Genomic DNA, 19402 nt, shown 5'->3' with positions numbered 1-19402 from the left:
TCCTACACTGACTCTTCTTTTTTATTCTGACTCTTTGACCCAGTTTGAGTAAAATTCTAACTGTTCCAAAAAGACTTTGCCATTTAAAGCCGCCTACTTTTGGCAGGTTGGCCCTTCACCCTCCTCCTCTCTAACCATTTCCCTCTCATCTACCAAGGCTCACCTCCACAGCCCAAAATACCACCTTCTGGGGTGCCTTTCCCAACGTCCTTCCTATGCATTCCAAAGGCATATTGTTCATGGCAGAGTATTGTAACTCCTGTCCTTGAGTCTGTGCTTACCACTAACCCACCCATTTCTCAAGAACCGTGAGCTTTGCTTCCCCAGTACCCAGCCAGTGCCTGTGGAATGATGTTTGCTTGGTGACTGGCAGACTCAATGTTGGGGTGCCTGAGTTAACCCCATGTCTTTTCTATTTGTAAATACTCATAATGAGGATTCATAGGAGAAGAGCTAGAGAAGGAGAGGGCATCAAAAAGCAGCTAAGGAGGAGTAGATGGAGAGCAGACCCAAGAAGGAAGGACAAGCAAGGGAAGGTCACCTGAACAGGCCATAATGATAATTCATGTTCCTTTCCCCTCAAAGTCCTGGAATGAGGGCCCCTCCTCTGTAGCTCCTATCTAGAACAACAGCATAAACATTACTGAGCATACTTTTAGAGCGGTTAGCTCCTTCATTAAAGAAATGAATTTATGAGAATAGAGTAATAGTGGTTCCAAAGAGGTTGAGTTAACCTAGGTAGCCTGTCAGTAAATCCTGCCACCTTAAGGAAGGTGAGAAAATGGCTATGTCAATACCATGAGCAGTGCCCTAAAAACAGCACCATTATGCATATATTAGCATTATAATACCAATGGCTTCTTTCATAGCAAATGCTTATTACATGCGTGGCATAATTTTTACATACCCTGTCTCCTTTGCCGTCACTTAATTCTACAACCATCCTATGAGGCAAACATTATTATTCCAGCTTTCAGAAAGAAAGCAAAATGCCAGGTTGGTAAATGATGGAACCAGAGTATAAACCTAGGACTATCTGTCTCCAAACCCCAAGGTAAAAGTACCTCCATAGAGAAAGAACCCCAGAGCTGTGTGTACATGATGCATGCTCATCTGCCTGCAGTGAGCACGGAACACTGTGGATGGCTCTTCAAAACACAAGAAAGACATACACAGAGACAAGAAGTTTCTGTGGGGAAGTAAAAATGGAATGGCCACTCTCTCTCTAGTGGGGAGAGTGCCTCCTCTCCCTTCCCAAGCAGATTTTTATTGAGAAAACAAACTTAGTTTGTGGATTCACAGTCTGGCAGAAAAGATCAAAAGAAGTAGGTGACTTACAAAGGTGCAGACAGAACTCCTGCTGTGATTCTGGGCAGAGATTGGAGTTTTAACATATGAAAGGACTACAGGTTCCAAAGGTTTCCTGTCTGTGCCTTTAAATTCCAAGTTAATAACATCCTCCAGCAAACAGATCTCACAGGACCTTGCATATTCTATGTCCCAGGCCTGATTACCCAGGGGGTCTGCCGTTTCTGGTCTGGGCCGCTCCTGCAGGCCTGAGTTAACAGAGAAGACAAAGGCAGCCAGGAGGCTTGGATTTCTCACAAGGACTCAGGCTTTGACAAAGCCAAGGGGGCAGGAGTTGATGTCCATCACCCCTTCATTTCCACAGCCCCGTGAGTCTCTTCCCTGAGCATTCCCACATAATTGCGTCTGTCTTAGATTCATTCTCTTTCTTACAGAATTGTTACCCATCTTTGACTGCCGATCATGCAAGGGAGCCAGGCATTAGAACAGGCAGCGTTCATCCCAGGGGAATAAGTTTTGTCTCTTTAGTGGCTTCTGGTCTGGAGGTCTTTCACTCAGCCTAAGTCACAGGGGATTACAGCCTCCTGAGACCAGGCAGGGCGGTCCCCAACATGTACACATGTGCGTGCATGTGTGTGTGTACACATGTATGTGTGCATGTGCATACATATGCGTGTGAGCATGGGGGAAGGAGGAAAGGAGGTCCCGGTGCAATAAACGTCTGTAATCATAGCCTTTCTCTCCACAGTGCTCGGTAACCTGCGGCGATGGGACCGAGGTAAGGCAGGTCCTCTGCAGGGCTGGAGACCACTGCAATGGGGAGAAGCCCGAGGCCGTCAGAGCTTGTCAGCTGCCTCCCTGTAATGGTAGGTGTGACCCTCACTGGTTTCACTGCTCCAACAATGGTTTGTTATCATCAAAAAGCAGAATTTCCTTTCAGGACAAGCTCTGGAATTTTGTATTTGCTTATCAAAAAACAACCAAAGGAAAACAGTCTTTAAAAATTAGCCTAATACAATTCTTAAGAATGGTGTTGCAGGCCAGCCCAAGTTATGCTACCTCCGCAGCACCCCCACAGCACGAGCCAGGGATGAGAGCTGTGGCACATGCATGCAGCGTCTGTCAGTCTGTGTTTCTGAAAAGGCTGCTGTTTCTCTCTCTTCTCACTCTTCTTCTCTTTCTTTATAACCTCCCATCATCGTAAAACCATAATATTGCAGATGGTTTTGAAATGTTTTTACTAAAATTATTCCATGTAGACATGTAGATGATAAATGCTACTCAACAGGCCGTTTCCGATATCTGCCCACCCATTACATGCACTCCCCCAGGGTGATTTCAGAATAGACACCTTGCATACATGCAAAAATTTGCCTAACCTACTCTCTTCCTGTGGTATGATTTAATTTAAAAATAGACATTGATTTGCTACTGTAAAATAAATAAAATATATATATTGGATGGTTTCAGTTTCTGTCACACATCTCCTTCCTCCTCGACATACCTCCTTCTCTTCCTTCCCCACCCCCTCATACTTCCTCCCTGCTTCTCTCTTCTAAGTCTCATACACCCTCTCCCTCTGTCCTCACCTTACCCTTCCCCCATCACAAGCTTCCTCTAAAATGCAGTTGTACTAAATCTGTGCCTAATGGCAACCATGGACACTGCTCCACCATACTAGTGAGACTTGGGACTAAAGAAGTCTCCTTGTCGTTGGCCTACAGCATCACAATTAAGCCATTGATGGAATACTGCTATGTGCTAAACAGTGTTTTCTTTTTTTCAGTAAAGTTTCCAAAGCACTGTTTTATCCAATGGGTAATTTTTTTGAGGAAATTTCAGGCTTCAAGCCTTTTGAACCTTACAAATTTTCATTTGCAATGTGTAGTGGCATGAACAGGAATAACCATGAGAGGGAGACAAAGGACCTTACAGGTCTAGCACAAATAACGCCCCTTTTTATTACACAATTTTTTATTACAAAACCATAAGCATGTACTTCTGTAGCATAACAATATCATACTCAAGCATACCACATGACATTTTAGGTGAAATGCTCAAGTTAAAACTGTAAACTATCACACCCAATTATTACCCTACCAACCACACTCAAGCAAGCATTACTCCTGCAGGATCCTGTACATTCAATCATTTTTCTCTGGAAAGTATATTTGAAATCTTAATAGAAAAGTCAAATCCAAGAGAACAAACTTTACTCTGAAGCTGTAAAGCTTAGTTGCTCTAATATTTTATTCTTATGTAAGCATTACTACCAAGAGGCTAAATACTTTGGTGAGGAGGTTTTACTGATCTTAATAGCTGATAGAGCTATCTATTCTACAAATATACCTAATTATCAGCAAGAATTTGGTTTTCTTCCTTTAGCCAAAAGAAAATATTTTTATTGGAAAACAGAGGTGCTGGTGAGAGGACATAATTGTGTTAGTGATCCCAGTTTCCTTTAGCTGCTCTCTTGCTCTGAAACAGTTCTGAGAGCTCTGAAAGGCCACGTATTTCTACCATATATCAGTCAAGCAAGTAATACTTCCCAGCAGAGTCCCCAGCTGCAATTAGAATCAAACGGCCTTTTGAGACACTGTGTAAAACACTTTTCCTGAACTTCCTATAATGATCTGGGCATGGAGTGAGAAGGTTAAAAGGCTTGCTTAATTCTAGTGATTCTGCCCTATGAGCCCTTTTCTAGGCACATGTGGATTGTACTATTTATTGGCACCATTAAGGCCTTCCCATCTCTCTCGAGGCAAATTACCATAAAAAAGTATTCCTTTGCTTTTATTTTTTTCAGAATATCTCTCCCTTTTCCCTCTCCCATACAGAAGCATATTCTGGCCTAATTAGACCCGGGCTGGGAACCTGTCCCTGCAGTACCAAGCTGCTTACACTCCAAGAGGGGAGCCCCTTGTGCAGGCTTCTTCAACTCAAAGAGATTAGAGCACTTTGAGCTGGGCCACATAATTTAAAAGGTTTAAAAGACTTGGAACTGGAAAAGGGTGTTGGAGGTGAAGAGTCAGAGAAAAAACAGAATACGGGGTCAGATAAGGTCCATTATCCTAGGGCGAGAGCCTTAAACTCATAGGAGGAAGAAAATAGTTTCCTTCTGTTGAGCTACAGGCATAGAAAAAGTCATTTAGGTACGATGACGAATTGATGTTTGGGGAGAAACTCATTAAGGTGATGCTCAGACATTCACACCATAATTAAAAGATTATCTTAGCTAGTACAAATTACTCAAACACATCATACTATACAATAGATCTGTGCATGCCAGGCAAATGTAAGTCATTCCACAATCTGAGACATAGGCATGGTTTTGTCACTAATAGATATTAGAATTTCTAATACATAATAAGCAAGAATGGTATTTTTAACCCTCTTATGGGCCTTGCCAACTCACCCTTCTTTTAATTTTTTCAAGCTTGAGAAAAAGACTTTAACTTCTATGGCAAGTTACATAGCAGGTTCCTTACCTAGCAATATAGTTTTACCCAATACATCTAATCAAGATGTCATCTTGACTTTTTCTTTGGTAATACATTTTTAAGATTTAATTTGTTCCAGTAGGTCTTTAGTGTATATCTTGATTTTAAATTTAATATAGAGGCTACTCTATTAGAAATATAGAAGTACCATGAAATAAAATAAACTAGATACCTCTTTAGACCCTAAAAATATTTGTTAATCCTATTTTCTCATTAGAAGATCAGATGAATGTTCCTTGTAGGTACAAAAAGTACCCTCAACTGAAGACTCCTGATGGAGATATTAAAATGGTGGTCAAATCAAGTGCTTTGCACATAAAGAATGACTTATTTCAATGAATTCATCCTAATGCTGATATTTATAGATTCAAAGGCTTATATGGACAACTCCCATCAATGCCTGATTTTACTTAAATCTGTTTACAGTCATAAGCAATTTTAATTTCTCTCCTCCTATTTTATATTTAGATGCATTTCTTTTAATTTTTGCAGATGAGCCATGTTTGGGAGATAAATCCATATTCTGCCAAATGGAGGTGCTGGCGCGGTACTGCTCCATACCAGGTTACAACAAGCTATGTTGTGAGTCCTGTAGCAAGCGCAGTAGCACCCTGCCACCACCATTCCTTCCTGAAGCTGCTGAAACTCAGGATGATGTTATCTTTAACCCTGGTGACCTCGACCTCACTGGATCTCTAGTGATGCCTACATCTTTGGTTCCTTACCATTCAGAGACTCCTGCTGTGAGGAAGAAATCTTTGAGTAGGATCTCTTCAGTGGGAGGTCCAAATGCACATGCTGCTTTCAGGCCAAACAGTAAACCTGATGGTGCTAACTTACCCCAGCGGAGTGCTCCGCACGCAGGGAGTGGGGCCGTGGGACAGCTCTCCCCTGCCACCAGGAGTGGCCCCCTCACTTCATCTTCACCAGTGGCTGCTGCCCCCTCCCTTGCAGTCCGTGATTCAATAGGTGCTTCTTCTCAGGCAAGAACCTCAAAGAAAGATGAAAAGATGATTGACAAGAGACATCCAATAAGCTCATCCCCCTTGGAAAGATGAGAAGGTGAACCTAAAAGGCTAGAAATCAGAGGAGAGCCTGGCCAAGCTCCCTCTCCCCAGTGGTGCATATCGCTTAATTAAAGTGAAAATCTCCATTGAGCATCAACTCATTTTACCTGTTAAGGGAAGAACAGAAAGTGCTGGTTCACTTTCTAGTTTCTTTCCTCCTTTTTTTTTGTTCTGCATTGACTAATTTACCAGAATTCATTGGAAGAAAGCACCAAAGAGTATTAACAGAAGGAAAAGTAAGTTGCTAAATACATTGGTCACTCTCTAAAGCAGAAAAGGGACTGGAACCAATTGTGCATTTTGGCTGATTTTTTGTTTAAAAAAAGCTGTAGTAAAAGTAAAAAGAGGTGCCAATGGTTTACACCTTAACAAAATATTTTGGGAATGGAGCAAAGAATTCGTAGACTTGTATTCCTATTTATCTATATTAGAAATATTATATGAGCAAATTTGCAGCTGTTGTGTAAATACTGTATATTGCAGAAATCAGTATTATTTTAAGAGATGTGTTCTCAAATGATTGTTTACTATATTACATTTCTGGATGTTCTAGGTGCTTGTCATTGAGTATTGCCTTATTTGACATTTATGGGTTGATTTTCAAAGCAAAATATTACAAAGAGGAAGGATTGCAGCTATTGACAATACAAAGGGTTTTATTTAATCAACAGTATGATACCTAAATTACAGAAAAAGAAAAAAACAGATAAGCTGCAGATATACAGATTTCAGCTTACCTATTACCTTCCATCCTTTAATAAAAAGGAATGGGACTGTGGTCACAGGGACCAAAGTCCAGTAAATGAACCCATTCAAAACAAACTGAAACCCTCTTACCAGGACCTCAATAGGCACCAATGAAGTGTCCTATGTTCTTGTGTTTTTTGTTTTCCCATAGTTGACATACCCAAGAAAAAGCATACTCAATGTACTGTAATAATAACAAAGGAATATGTATTGAGATAATTTGTATGTCGGTAGCTGAGAAAAGTATCATTGAACTAGAACTGTTGCTCAAGTACAGTAAGGCTTTGGAAGCAGGTTCAAAAAAGCATTTGTCAATGGTTGCAATATTTATTGTCTGCATGGTTCACACACCCAAATGTTCACAACCACAATGCATCTGACTGCAATAATGTGCTAGTAATTTATGTCAGTGGTCACCTTACTCACAGTGAAGCCAGAAATGCTCTCTCCAGGGAGTAGATGTAAAGTACTTGTATATAGAATTCAGAACTGAAGATATTTATTAAAAGTTGAATTTTTCTTGATAGTATTTTTATGTACTAAATATTTACGCTAATATCAATGACATATTTTGTTAAACTAGAGAGACATAATTAGAGATGCATGCTCTGTTCTGTGCCTAGAGGAGAAATTTAAGCAAACTACAACAGCCAAGTCAAAGAGCTTAAACTGAACAAATTTGATGTTATGCAAACCATTTGCATTTTTGAAGTAGTTGAAACAAAGTTGATTTGTTCCTCTTCAATGAAACACAAAATAGTATGAACTCCCCTAGCTTTTTATGAAATAGTGAACTAGAAATATTTGTTTTAAAGTATGTGAAAAACATACATACTTCATGAATTATATTCAAAGAAAAAAAGATGCATGTCAGCATAATGTTTTTGAGGTCAGTTCCTGAACTATGAAGATATGTTAACCTTTCAAAGCACAGAATGTGCAAGCACTTTTGCATTTTAACCATGGTAAACAGCTTCACCTATGGACTCTATACCTCTAAGGAATCGCTGCTACTTTGTGCAAGACTTTTGAAAGTCAAATAAATTAGGTGAATTCCAGATCATAAAATAATCCTTGAGCCTCAAGTAGAAGTCATTTCCCTTCCCAAGTTCCCCTGAATGAATTCTCTCTAGTTTGCTTGCATGTGTATACATCTGGTCCACAAGAGAATACAGAGAAAGATGGTCACACACATACACCTCCCATAAAGATGTACACATTCGTATACTTCTGAACTTCAAGCTTCATTTTCTACTAAGCTGAAAATCCTTTTTTTATCAAAGTGTACACTACTGATGCTGTTTGTTGTATTGGGAGCACGTAGCAATAAAAATGTTAATAAAATACAGATCTGACTCCATCTAGCTTTTATCACTAGATTCATCACTGAGTAATGAAAAAGTGTTCTTTCCTCCTACATAGTGAAATATCAAGTCCATTTGCTAGTATTAGGCCTTTCTCTAAAGGTTCAGATAAAGTGACATTGTCTCCTAGTTTCACATCAGGGTGCATCATAATAGTTTCAAAGGAAAATAAGATGTTATAGGATGTGGTTGAAGTTGATTTCACAGAACTATGAAGGGGCATAGAGAAAATGGTGACAATGCTAGTATATATAAGAAAGAAAAGCCAGGGTAGTCCTTTAAAATGGGTAATCCCAGAATGATTTTTTTTTTATAAAAGCTGCCCACCAGCTTTGAACCCTGATTGCCCGAGGATCAGTGGGAACAATGTGGGGAGGAATGGGACATTACATTAGAGGGCCTTGCATTATGTAACAAGGAGACACTACCTACAACTTCAGATCTGAATGATCTTAGGTGACCTGGCTAGATTTCCATTTCCTCATCTGTAAAGTGGGAGACAGAATCGGGAAACACCATTGTGTGATGGCTATGAGAAATGGTATATGTAAATCTGTTAGCACACAGTAACTCACAATAGTATCATCATGCTTATATCATCCCAGCTTCCTTCTCGTCATCTTCATTATGTGACCAAACCACAGCTTTCCTCTGGGGTCCCCAGGTAGTTTGAATCATGATCATTGTGGCTCATTGATGGCGGTAAAAAATTTTAGCTGTAAAAATGATCTCTAGTCATTGATTTTGAAGATTTGTAGCTGATTATGCTTACTCTCCTTTTGCATACATTAAATAGTCTAAGAAATGACTATTATATATTTCTATAAAGGTAGTCAAAGGTACAATTCCCCAAAGTATTAGAAAAATATTTCTCAGATATTTACATAAATGCATTTTGCAGAAATATCAAGTCATTCCTCTACACACATTTTATACTTTCTTCATGAAGAGGCTGCTTAAATATAAGATTAAAAAATCAATTGAAAAATGATGAAAGCAGATAAGCTATAACAGACATCACTTGTTTAAAAAAAGTACTAAATGGTGGGCTGGAATGGGAGTAAAAGGGAGAAAACTATTTGAACAATGATTAAAATAAAAAAAAATAGAAAAAAGTACTAAATAAAAAAGTTAAAAAGTAAACAGTTAAAGTAAAACTGCCTAAAATGCACAGGCACTATAGCACACCAACTAATATTAGAAAACAGTTGTTTGGGACATAGACACTTCTGAATAAATCACTTAGAACTAGAAACACAATTTTAAAAATAAAATACTGCTCAACCACCAAAACATAATATAGTGAAATGAATTTGTTATCAAAAACACAAATTCTAAAACAAAACAGGATGCTATGAATTTCTGCAAATCATCACAAAGATTACCTAGGAATCAGAATTACCCCATATTTGTCCCCCATTCTGATGTATGGCAGGTGCATAAAAAGTCACTTATCTACACCTGGCCCAGATGGAGGCATAGGTAGACACTGTGCCTCCCACACAACCAAAAGAAGGACAAAAACAAATTTAAAAACAGAAAACAACCAGAACTAACAGAAAATCAAACTGTATGGAAGTCTGACAACCAAGGAGTTAAAGAAGAAACATTCATCCAGACAGGTAGGAGGGGCGGAGGCAGGCAGTCAGGTGGAGAGGATTATGGCAAGGTGGCAGCTGGCAGATCAGGTGAGGAGGTGGCTGGCCACGCTAGCAGTCCCACATTATGCACAACCCAGGGCTCCAGTGCGGTGAAAAACAGCCTCAAAACCTCTGACTGAAAAAACCTGTGGGGGCTGAGGCAGCAGGAGAAACTGAGATCCACAAACCACGCAACCCAGGGCTTGGGCGCAAGGAAATAAAGCCTCTGACCTCTGATTGAAAACATCTGTGGGGGTTGGGGCAGCAGCGGGAGAGACTCCCAGCCTCACAAGAGAGTTCATTGGAGAGACCCACGGGGTCCTAGAACGTACACAAACCCACTGACATGGGAATCAGCACCAGGAGGGACCAGTTTGCTTGTGGGAAGTTGGGGAAGGGACTGAAATCTGAAAGAAAGTGGAGCAAATGCCATTGTTCCTTCTCAGACCCCTTCCCAACATCCTGCGTCACAACTCAGCACCTGGGTTGCCCTGCCCTGGTGAACACCTAAGGCTCTGCCCCTCATACGTAACAGGTGAGACAAGACAAAAAAAAAAAGTAACCCAAATGAAAGACCAGATCAAAGCTCCAGAAAAAATACAACTAAGCAATGAAGAGATACCCTACCTATCAGATGCAAGTTCAAAACACATGGAAATCAGTATGCTCACAGAAATGGTTGTGTATAGTTATAAACTATAGAAAAAAGTGAAGGCTATGCAAAGTGAAATAAAAGAAAATGTACGGGGAACCAACAGTGATGAGAAGGAAACCAGGACTCAAATCTACAGTTTGGAGCAGAGGAAGAAATAAACATTCAATCACAATGAATGAAGAAACAAGAATTAAAAAAAAAATGAGGAGAGGCTTTGGAACCTGTGGGACAACTTTAAACATTCCAACATCCAAATCAAGGTGTGGCAAAAGGAGAAGAGGAAGAGCAAGAAATTAAAAACTTACTTGAAAAGATAATGAAGGAGAACTCCCCCAATCTGGCAAAGGAAATAGACTTTCAGGAAGTCCAGGAAGCTCAGAGAGTCCCAAAGAAGTTGGACCCAAGGAAGCACACACTAAGGCACATCATAATTGCATTACCCACGATTAAAATGAAGGAGAGAATCCTAGAAGCAGCAAGAGATAAGGAGACAGTTACCTACAGAGGAGTTTCCATAAGACTAGCAGCTGATTTCTCAAAAGAGACCTTTCAGGCAAGAAGGGGCTGAAAAGAAGTATTCTAAGTCATAAAAGTCAAGAACCTACATCCCAGATTTCTCTATCCAGCAAAGCTATCATTCAGAATGGAAGGGCAGATAAAGTGGTTTCCAGATAAGGTCAAGTTAAAGGAGTTCATCATCACCAAGCACTTATTATATGAAATGTTAAAAGGATTTATCTAAGAAAAAGAAGATGATCAAAAATATAAACAGTAAAATGACAAAAACTCACAGCTATTAAAAACTGAACCTAAAATACAAAAACAAAAACAAACTAAGCAAACACCTAGAACATGAACAGAATCACAGAAATGGAGATCACATGAAGGGTTATCAGTGGGGAGGTGGGGAAATGGGGGAAAAGGTACAGGGAATAAGTAGCATAAATGGTAGGTACAAAATAGACAGTGGGAGGTTAAGAAGAGTATAAGAAAGAGTATAAGAAACCAAAGAACTTATATGTATCACCTAAGGACATGAACTGAGGGGGTGGGGGAATGCAGGTGAGAGAGGGTATGAAGGGTGGAGGGGAATAAAGTGGGGGAAATGAGATCATTGTAATAGCATAATCAATAAAATATATTAAAAATAAAACCAAAAAAGTCACTCAACTACGTTGTGGCAACACTAATGTTACTTCTTTAAAATTGTTGATTGGCAAGGTTGCTCTTTTTCAGCCAGTTCATACTTTCAAACAAATTATTTGACCAATTAGCTTTAAATCATTTGATTTTTAACAATTTACCTGGGCCTGAGTAGTGAGATACATATACATACAGACACACATTTTTTATATATTTATATGCATATAGATTTTTTATATATGTATGTACATATATATTTTTTAACTCTACCAAGTACCCCAAATTACTCTGATGTCAAGAACAAAGTGATTATTTACAGCCAAGTGTTACTCACATCACAAGTGTTAATATCCTGCTTGGTAGAATCACCCCAAAAGCTTAAACCAAAATAAACAGTTCTTATACAATCCACTATTGAATAAATGATGCTAAAATTAGAAATATATCCACACAAAGAACATTTCTGTTCAAATTAGCTGTTCAGAGACTTCCATGGAGAGGCTCTCACTAGTAGTTCCGATGAAAACACACTTCTCTATGGTGCTATTTTCTATTTCCATGCCAGAGAGATAAGACTCCTGAACTTCCTCAGAAGCTACATTGCCCTGGTTGAGAGTGGGACACTAATGCTAGGCTATTGGTTTAAGTGCTGGTTCTATAGCCAACTAATTGTGACTTGAGTGAATTACTTAATGTGCCTAAGCCTCAGTTTTTAATCTATAAAATGATGATAATGACATATACTTCATGGGGCTGTCTGAGCATGAAATTAGATAATCCAGGAAAAACAATAAACACGGACTGACAGGCATTATGTTCAATAAAGATGTGCAATTACTTTACCTTTTTATGGATGACCAACAGACCTCAAAAGATTCAATTTGATTTATTGTTTTTTCATTGACATGGTGTCAGTTATTTTATTGTAAACTATATATTTCTTTAATTTTTATTAAATTTATTGGGGTGACATTGGTTAATGAGATTATGTAAATTTCAAGAATATAATTCTATGATACATCACCTGTATGTTGATTTTTTAAATCAAGGTCACAATTTCTAAGAAGTCTGCTCTGTCCCAAAGAAGTTGGAACACAAGATCCAAAGGAGATAGTTGTATGAACTATTACAATGTAAGAAGTTGTCATTTCACCATGGACAGTCTGGCAACTGCTCTTTCTGTGGTGGCATCATGTACCACAAGATGTTGTCCATAGGCTCTCTGCCACCACATCCTCCTCAATGGGTGACACGCTTCCTCTAGGATCCAAAGGAATCCTAGAGGAAGACTGGCTCTGGCTTTACATGCTCAGGGAAGAAGGGCTCACATATGATCTTTGTAACTGAAGGCCATTATCCCTAGATTAGCAAGTATTTGTGTGATCATCATGAAGTGAGCACAAGTGTGCATTTTGAGAGAGAGAATCTGAAGTAAACTAAAAGCTTATCACACTTCTTCCTGAGCTTACTGTAACACCACACACTACACAGGAATGTGTCCTGCTATGCAGTGGGCACCTTGCTTGTGTATATTGTCTAAATCAGGGGTGTCAAACTCATTTTCATTGGGGGCCACATTGGCCTCGAGGTTGTCTTCAAAGGGCCGAATGTAATTTTAGGACTGTGTAAATGTAATTACTGTATTTTTTGGACCATAAGATACACCTAGGTTTTAGAGGAGAAAATAGGAAAAAAATTTTGAAGCAAAAAGTGTGGTAAAGTATTTAATAATATAAATAACATATTCCACCAATATAAGTGTAAGCAGAACTCAACAGCAGCACTAACAACCATTATTCCTCCCAAATTGAGGGTGGAGGGAAGCAGCAATGCATCTTATAGTTAGAAAAATATAGTACTCCTTAAAAGTTAAGGGGGAGCTTGGTGTTGCTGCCGGGTAGAAACAAGGTGCTGGGCTGGATAAAACACGGTGGAGGGCTAGATTCGGCTGGCAAGCCTTGCATTTGCCACCTGTGGTCTAAATGATACACTGCATTATTCTAGTTTCTCTGTTGGATTTGTCACCTATTTTTTTAATATCTTGGATGTTGCCTGGTGCTTGAAGGCAGCAACACAGCCTCTGGCTGAATGCTTTCATATCTATAATGTTCTCAACATGGAGCTCAAGTTGTCAGAAGAAGCAGACACTCTTGATACTATCTGCATTTGCTTTGAATTTTCATGCTGGTTACAAATGTTCTCGAGTGACTGGGGGTGGGGGAATGTCTAAATAGATAGTTTTTTTAACCACATAAAGAGTTCTATAATTTTCTTCCCTCCACAGTCATCCTTCTGACTTGAATCTTTAGCCTGTCTCCTACACAGATTCCTTAAACTTACAACCATGCTCAGGTCTTCCTCATCTTACAGGGTAAGATCAAACTTCTGCTAGACTCTGCTTCTGCCTCATTAGCCACTATTTAATGTCCTTTTTTCACCAGCAAATTTTTCCCAGTTTTCCTAGCTTCACCACCTAGCCTCCTCCCCAGCCCTGGCCTGCACTGACGGTGGAATCCACTGCAGCCCGTCTTCTTCTCCAAGCACATGACAGAAGGAGCTTTCTCAAAGATTAGGGACTCAATTAATCTTTTGTTGAGCTCTGATTATGTGCCAGACATTGCTCTAGGTTCTTGGACTACAGTAATGTGCAACCTGGTAAAATTCCCTATCCTCTGCCTGCAGCTTACTTTGTAGCAGAAGAAACATACAATATTCATTATATACTGGTTTGTTAGATAATTTGTTAAAGGTGATAAAGCAAAGCATATTGTAGTATGAAATAGGGGAGTGGTGGTAGAACCCATTTAGGAGATGACAGTAGAGGAAAGGCTTGAGGGAGTTGAGAGAATTCTGGGGAAGAACATTCAAGGAGGAAGGAATGATGAGAGCAAAGTCCCTGAGGCACAATGGTGTCTGGCACATTCAAAACCCAGCAGGGACAATAGTGAGCTGGATGGAAAGTTCAGGTTGAATAGCAGGCGATAAGGTCAGAGAGGTGAGGGCTGACTGAAGAATCACTAGCACCTGGCAGGCCCTTATGAGGACTTTGGCTTTTATTTTTATCAGATCCTCTACAGTATTTCACGGCCTAGTGAAAAGAACCCAGGATTTGGTCCCAGATAAACTGCGTTTGAATTCTACTTCCCTCTCATGAAATGTGGGACTTGTCTTTTAAATTCTCCTTGTTCCCTCTTCTACAAAAAGGAATGAAAATACCTTTACAGACCCTTTAAGCCACATCCAAACAAAGCACTTCTCTGGTTTCTTTCTCTCATATCATGAGGTCCTTCCTCAACCTTTTATACTCCAAACTCAAAATCCCATACCAGATCTATTTGCTCACTTTTACTGTCCCATAAAACTAACTCCAGCTTTCCAGCCCCCATAAAATGAACTTTGTCCTCTACTGCCCTTGAGAATTTAGTCAAGGCCAGGGCCAGACCTCAATCTCTATATACCCAGAGTCTTGCACACACTATACCCAACATATTTTTACTAAATAAGTGAGTAATGATTGCTCTTAACCATTTCCCATAATAGGCACAATTCTCTCACCTTTCTTAGTGTTTACTCACTACTCCGTGCCTGTGCCTCGCTCTACTTACTGGTTCTACAGATTTGTTTGCTTGGGCAGGGATGACCAACTCATTGATTTCCAGTTGAGAATATTCTTTCCAAGGGGTAAAATAAAATAGTAAAGAAACTCAATGGCCAAATTGCATGAAAATTCACAACTCTTATTTTGGTCACATTGTTAGGACATTTTTAAACTACCAGATAAAAAAGAAATGATTCTGTGCCGTTGAATTCACTTCTAAGTAGTGACTGCAATCAGAGTAATTGGAATAGAAATAATTTATGGCTTAAATCATAATCTGAGATTTTTAAATGCTGTAAAAAAAGGTCTGGTGATATAGTCTAGTTTTATGTCTTTAAAAACCATCTAATAACTGGTATTAACATCTCCCCCAAATTTTCATTTATAGCCCATAGCCTCTCCTGAGTTCCAGACTTATAACTACTTACTGACATTTCCACATTTGGACAACTAATAACAATTTCTAACTTAACAAGCCCAAATTTTAACTCTCATTCTTTCCACCTTGCTGTCCCCCAAACTCTTTCTTCCAGAATTTTCCTTTCTCTCAGACCCAAATCATGGAGTCAACCATGATTCCTTGGATCAGTTTTCTATTGCTGCTATAAAATATCACCACAAACTTCGTGGCTTAAACAATTGCTCTACAGCTTAAACAATACAAATATCTTACAACTCTGTAGGTTGGTTAGAGGTCTCACGCAAGACTCATAGCAAGGTGTCATAGCAAGGTGTCAGCAGGCCAGCATTCCATTCTGCAGGCTCAAGGAGAGAATCCATTTCCTTACTTTTTCTACCTTCTAGCACCTGCCTCTGTTCCTTGACTTGTGGTCCTTTCATTCATCTTCCAAGCCAGCAACAGCAGGTCAATATTTTTTGCATTACATCTCTCTGAGCCTTCTGTCATCTCATCTTTCTCTCAGCATAACAGGAAGTTTTCTGCATTTAGAGAACTCGTGTGATTGGACTGAAGCCAATTCCTGGACTATTGTCCAGGATAGTCTCCTCATCTCCAGGTCAGCTAATCTGTGACTTTAATTCCAACTGCATTCATTAGAATTCTTAATTCTATTCTGTCACGTAATGTAACATTCATAGGTTCTTGGGATTAAGATGTGGACACTTTTGGCAGGTATTCTTCCTACTACATACCTTTCTTACTTTATTTCTTTAAGAAATCTTGCCCTGGCTCACATAGCTCAGTGGATTGGGTGCGGGCTGTGAACCAAAGCATCACAGGTTCGATTCCCAGTCAGGGCACATGCCTGGGTTGCAGACCATGGCCCCCAGCAACTGCAGATTGATCTCTCTTTCTCTCTCTCTTTCTCCCTCCCTTCCCTCTCTAAAAATAAATAAATAAAATCTTTTAAAAAGAAAGAAAGAAAGAAATCTTGCTTGCTCTAACACATACACACAAACACACAATCCGATGACTTGTCACCATCTCCATCACTAACACCCTGGTCCCAGTCACCATCATCTCTCATCTAGCTTATTGTAATAACTTCCTAACTATTCTCCCTCCTCCTATCCTTGCCCCACTATGGTCCTTTCTATTCAGAGCAGCTCCTCATTTAACTCAGAATGTTTACAATGGCTTACAAGGTCCTGCATGAGTCTGACAACTGCGCATCACCACCCCCTCCACTCATCACTTTGCTGGTCTCATTTACTACTAGTCTCTCTCTTATCCATTCTGCTCCAGCCAGAGTAGCCTCTCTTCAATTCCAAGTACACCACTACCTCAGGACATTTACATCAGCTGTGTCCTCTGCCAGGAATGCTCTTTCTGGAGTGTCCACTTGGCTGAATTCTTCATGTTCTTCAAGTACTTGCTCAAAAGTCACCTGCTCAATGAGGACCATCTTAGCCATCCTGTTCACATCACAACCCACACTTCTCCCCACATGCCTCCTTCCAGTCTTATTACTTTGCTCTACTTTTCCTTTTTCTGTAGCACTTCATACCTTCTAATTTATCACATTATTAACTACTTTCTTCTCCACTAAAATGTAAGCGCCACAAAGGCGGGGTATCTCTTATATGTAACACTATGAAGAGTAACTGGTAGGTGCTCAATAAATCACTGCTGAATGTTGAATAAATAAATGGATTAAGACAATATGAAGGCACTGGTTTCCCTCCCTTTTTATCAATCTTCCATATTTATAAAGTATTCTCAGTGTCTTTCTTCTCTTTTGCCAGTCCATCAAGTTCTGTTTTCTGGTGACTGCATTATGCTTTTTGTTTTCCTCATTATGTTTCATTCTGTTGATAGGATTACATAGAATTTTATTCTCAAGACATAGGGCATTGAATCTTTACAGCCATCTCTACCCTTTCAGGTTTTAGCAGACTTTTCTTACGGCTCTCTGCCTACCTTGTTTGTATGAAATAACTGAAATTGATCAGTTTCTTGTTTGGGCACAATTCGTACTTCTGCTGGTATCACCTGATTTGCTGCCAATTCAACATATCTTCTAGTTAGTGGAAACATTTTGTCATGCAGTAATATACTTATTAAATTTCATATAAGCTCTCATTAGAGTTTATTCCACGAATGTATTTTGAGCTTTAAGAATATACTTGGTAACATATTAGTCTGTGAAAGGACTTTGGAGTTTGTAATCTTAAGTTGGACAATTAATTAAAACTAAAGCTATTTGATTTTTAAATATTTTAAAGCATTTCTGAAATTCAGAATTGAGTTACTCAAAATCCATATCCTAAGTAGCTGATCACAGTTATAAGTACAATGATCTCTGAAAAGTATCTTAAAAACTTAAAGCTGTGATATGTGCATGTCTATGGGCATTTACCCATGCTTTTTTTGCTTTTTTCACCTAGATTTTCTGTGTATGCATGTATTTCCTGTTATACTATTTAAAATTTAAAATACTGTTTCCTAAAGTGCCATTTCAAGTTTCCATGGTTCAGAAGATGGAAAAGGTGAATTATGGTTGTTGAAGTCAGTAATTTCCAGAGTGAGCCTTGCTCCATTTCCACACACCTCAAAGCTGAATATCTCTAAGTTTATGACCAAGTTTAAAGAGCTAGTAATACCACCCCACCCCCCATGAACATCCCCAGGAGTGTGTGCTGGATATTCCTCTAGATCATCATTGTTCAAAGTATATTACGCAGAACATCTTTGTGATGGTTAATTTCACATATCAAATGGTCTGGGCCAAAAGATGTTCAGAGAGGGGTAAAACATATTTACAAGTGTCTGTGAGGGTATCCCAGAAGAGATTAGTATTTGACTCACTAAACTAAGTACAGAAGATCCCCCTCACCAATGTGGGTAGGCATATCACAATCCATGGAGTGCCAAATAAAACAAAAACGTAGAGGAAAGGCAAATTCACTCTCCCTGCTTGAGCTGAGACATCCATCTTTTCCTGCCCTCAGTCATCAGAGCTCCTGGTTCTCGGGCCTTCTGGTGCTGCCACCCACCACTGGCCCCCAGTATTCAGGCCTTTGGTTTGAGGCTGAGCCACAAAACCAACTCTCCTCATTCTCCATCTTGCAGATGGCAGATCATGGAACTTCTTGGCTTCCATAACCACCTGAGCCAATTCCTATAATGAATCTCCTTTATTTCTCTCTCTGTATCTTATTGGTTTGGTTTCTCTGGATAACCCTGACTTAATAAAATCTTTATGCTTAAATTTACTTGTGCAGCTTCCCTTTACTTTCTTACTCTGTCAGAAACCCACCTCCCCACTGAGGACACTGCTTTTCCTTCAGCCTTCTCAGATGGATGGCAGTTTTTATCTTCTATACTGATTTGTACCAAAGGGCCTACTGGTACCTAGGTGGTCTTCCAGGGCCTCATTGCAACTTCTAGGCTTCTTGGCCTCCTCCACTATAAAACACCAGTTTTGAATGTGCACCCATTCACACCTCTGGCCGTTTCACTCATCTTTCTCATACCCTGAGGGCCCTGCTCTCCATTCTTAGAGAACAGCTGACCATGACTTTCTTTGCCACTGCTGCAGCAACTTTCAGTGACTTTAGCATATTGATTGATAATCCTTCCAAACCTTGGTCTCTCAGTTCCTCTGGCTTCCTCTCAGTTTCTCTCTACTCCAGTGATCACAACCTGCACTTCACTTCAGCCCACGGTCTCTGAGGGACAATGTGCTCTATGACCCTCCTAGCTTCTGGGGTTGCCAGAAATCCTTGGCATTCCTGGGCCTGTGGAGGCATCACTCCACTGTGTGCCTGTTTCTATGTGTCAGGCTCCTGTGTGTTTCTCGCTCTGTTTTTTCTTCTCACAAGGACACCAGCCACTGCATTAAGGCTACCCTTATCCAGTGTGATCTCAGCTGATTATATCCTCAAAGACCCCATTTTCAGATAAGCTTACCCCCTGAA

At 39.7% G+C, this 19402-nt stretch overlaps 1 protein-coding gene across 1 annotated transcript in view; it reads left to right on the top strand.

Moving 5' to 3' along the window:
- The window catches only part of ADAMTS3 (ADAM metallopeptidase with thrombospondin type 1 motif 3), a 232567-nt gene extending 224597 nt beyond the window's left edge, over positions 1-7970 (top strand). The window contains exons 21-22 of the mRNA XM_028506934.2: positions 2057-2174; positions 5301-7970. Coding sequence (XP_028362735.1) covers positions 2057-2174; positions 5301-5866 — 684 coding nt within the window. The 3' untranslated portion in view covers positions 5867-7970. The remainder of the gene's footprint in view (positions 1-2056; positions 2175-5300) is intronic.
- The last annotated feature ends 11432 nt before the right edge of the window (positions 7971-19402 follow it).

Source organism: Phyllostomus discolor, chromosome 1, assembly GCF_004126475.2.
Source record: "Phyllostomus discolor isolate MPI-MPIP mPhyDis1 chromosome 1, mPhyDis1.pri.v3, whole genome shotgun sequence".
Lineage (NCBI taxonomy): Eukaryota > Metazoa > Chordata > Mammalia > Chiroptera > Phyllostomidae > Phyllostomus > Phyllostomus discolor.
Note: the sequence above shows the minus strand (reverse complement) of the source record. Positions and strands in the feature narration are given on the sequence as shown.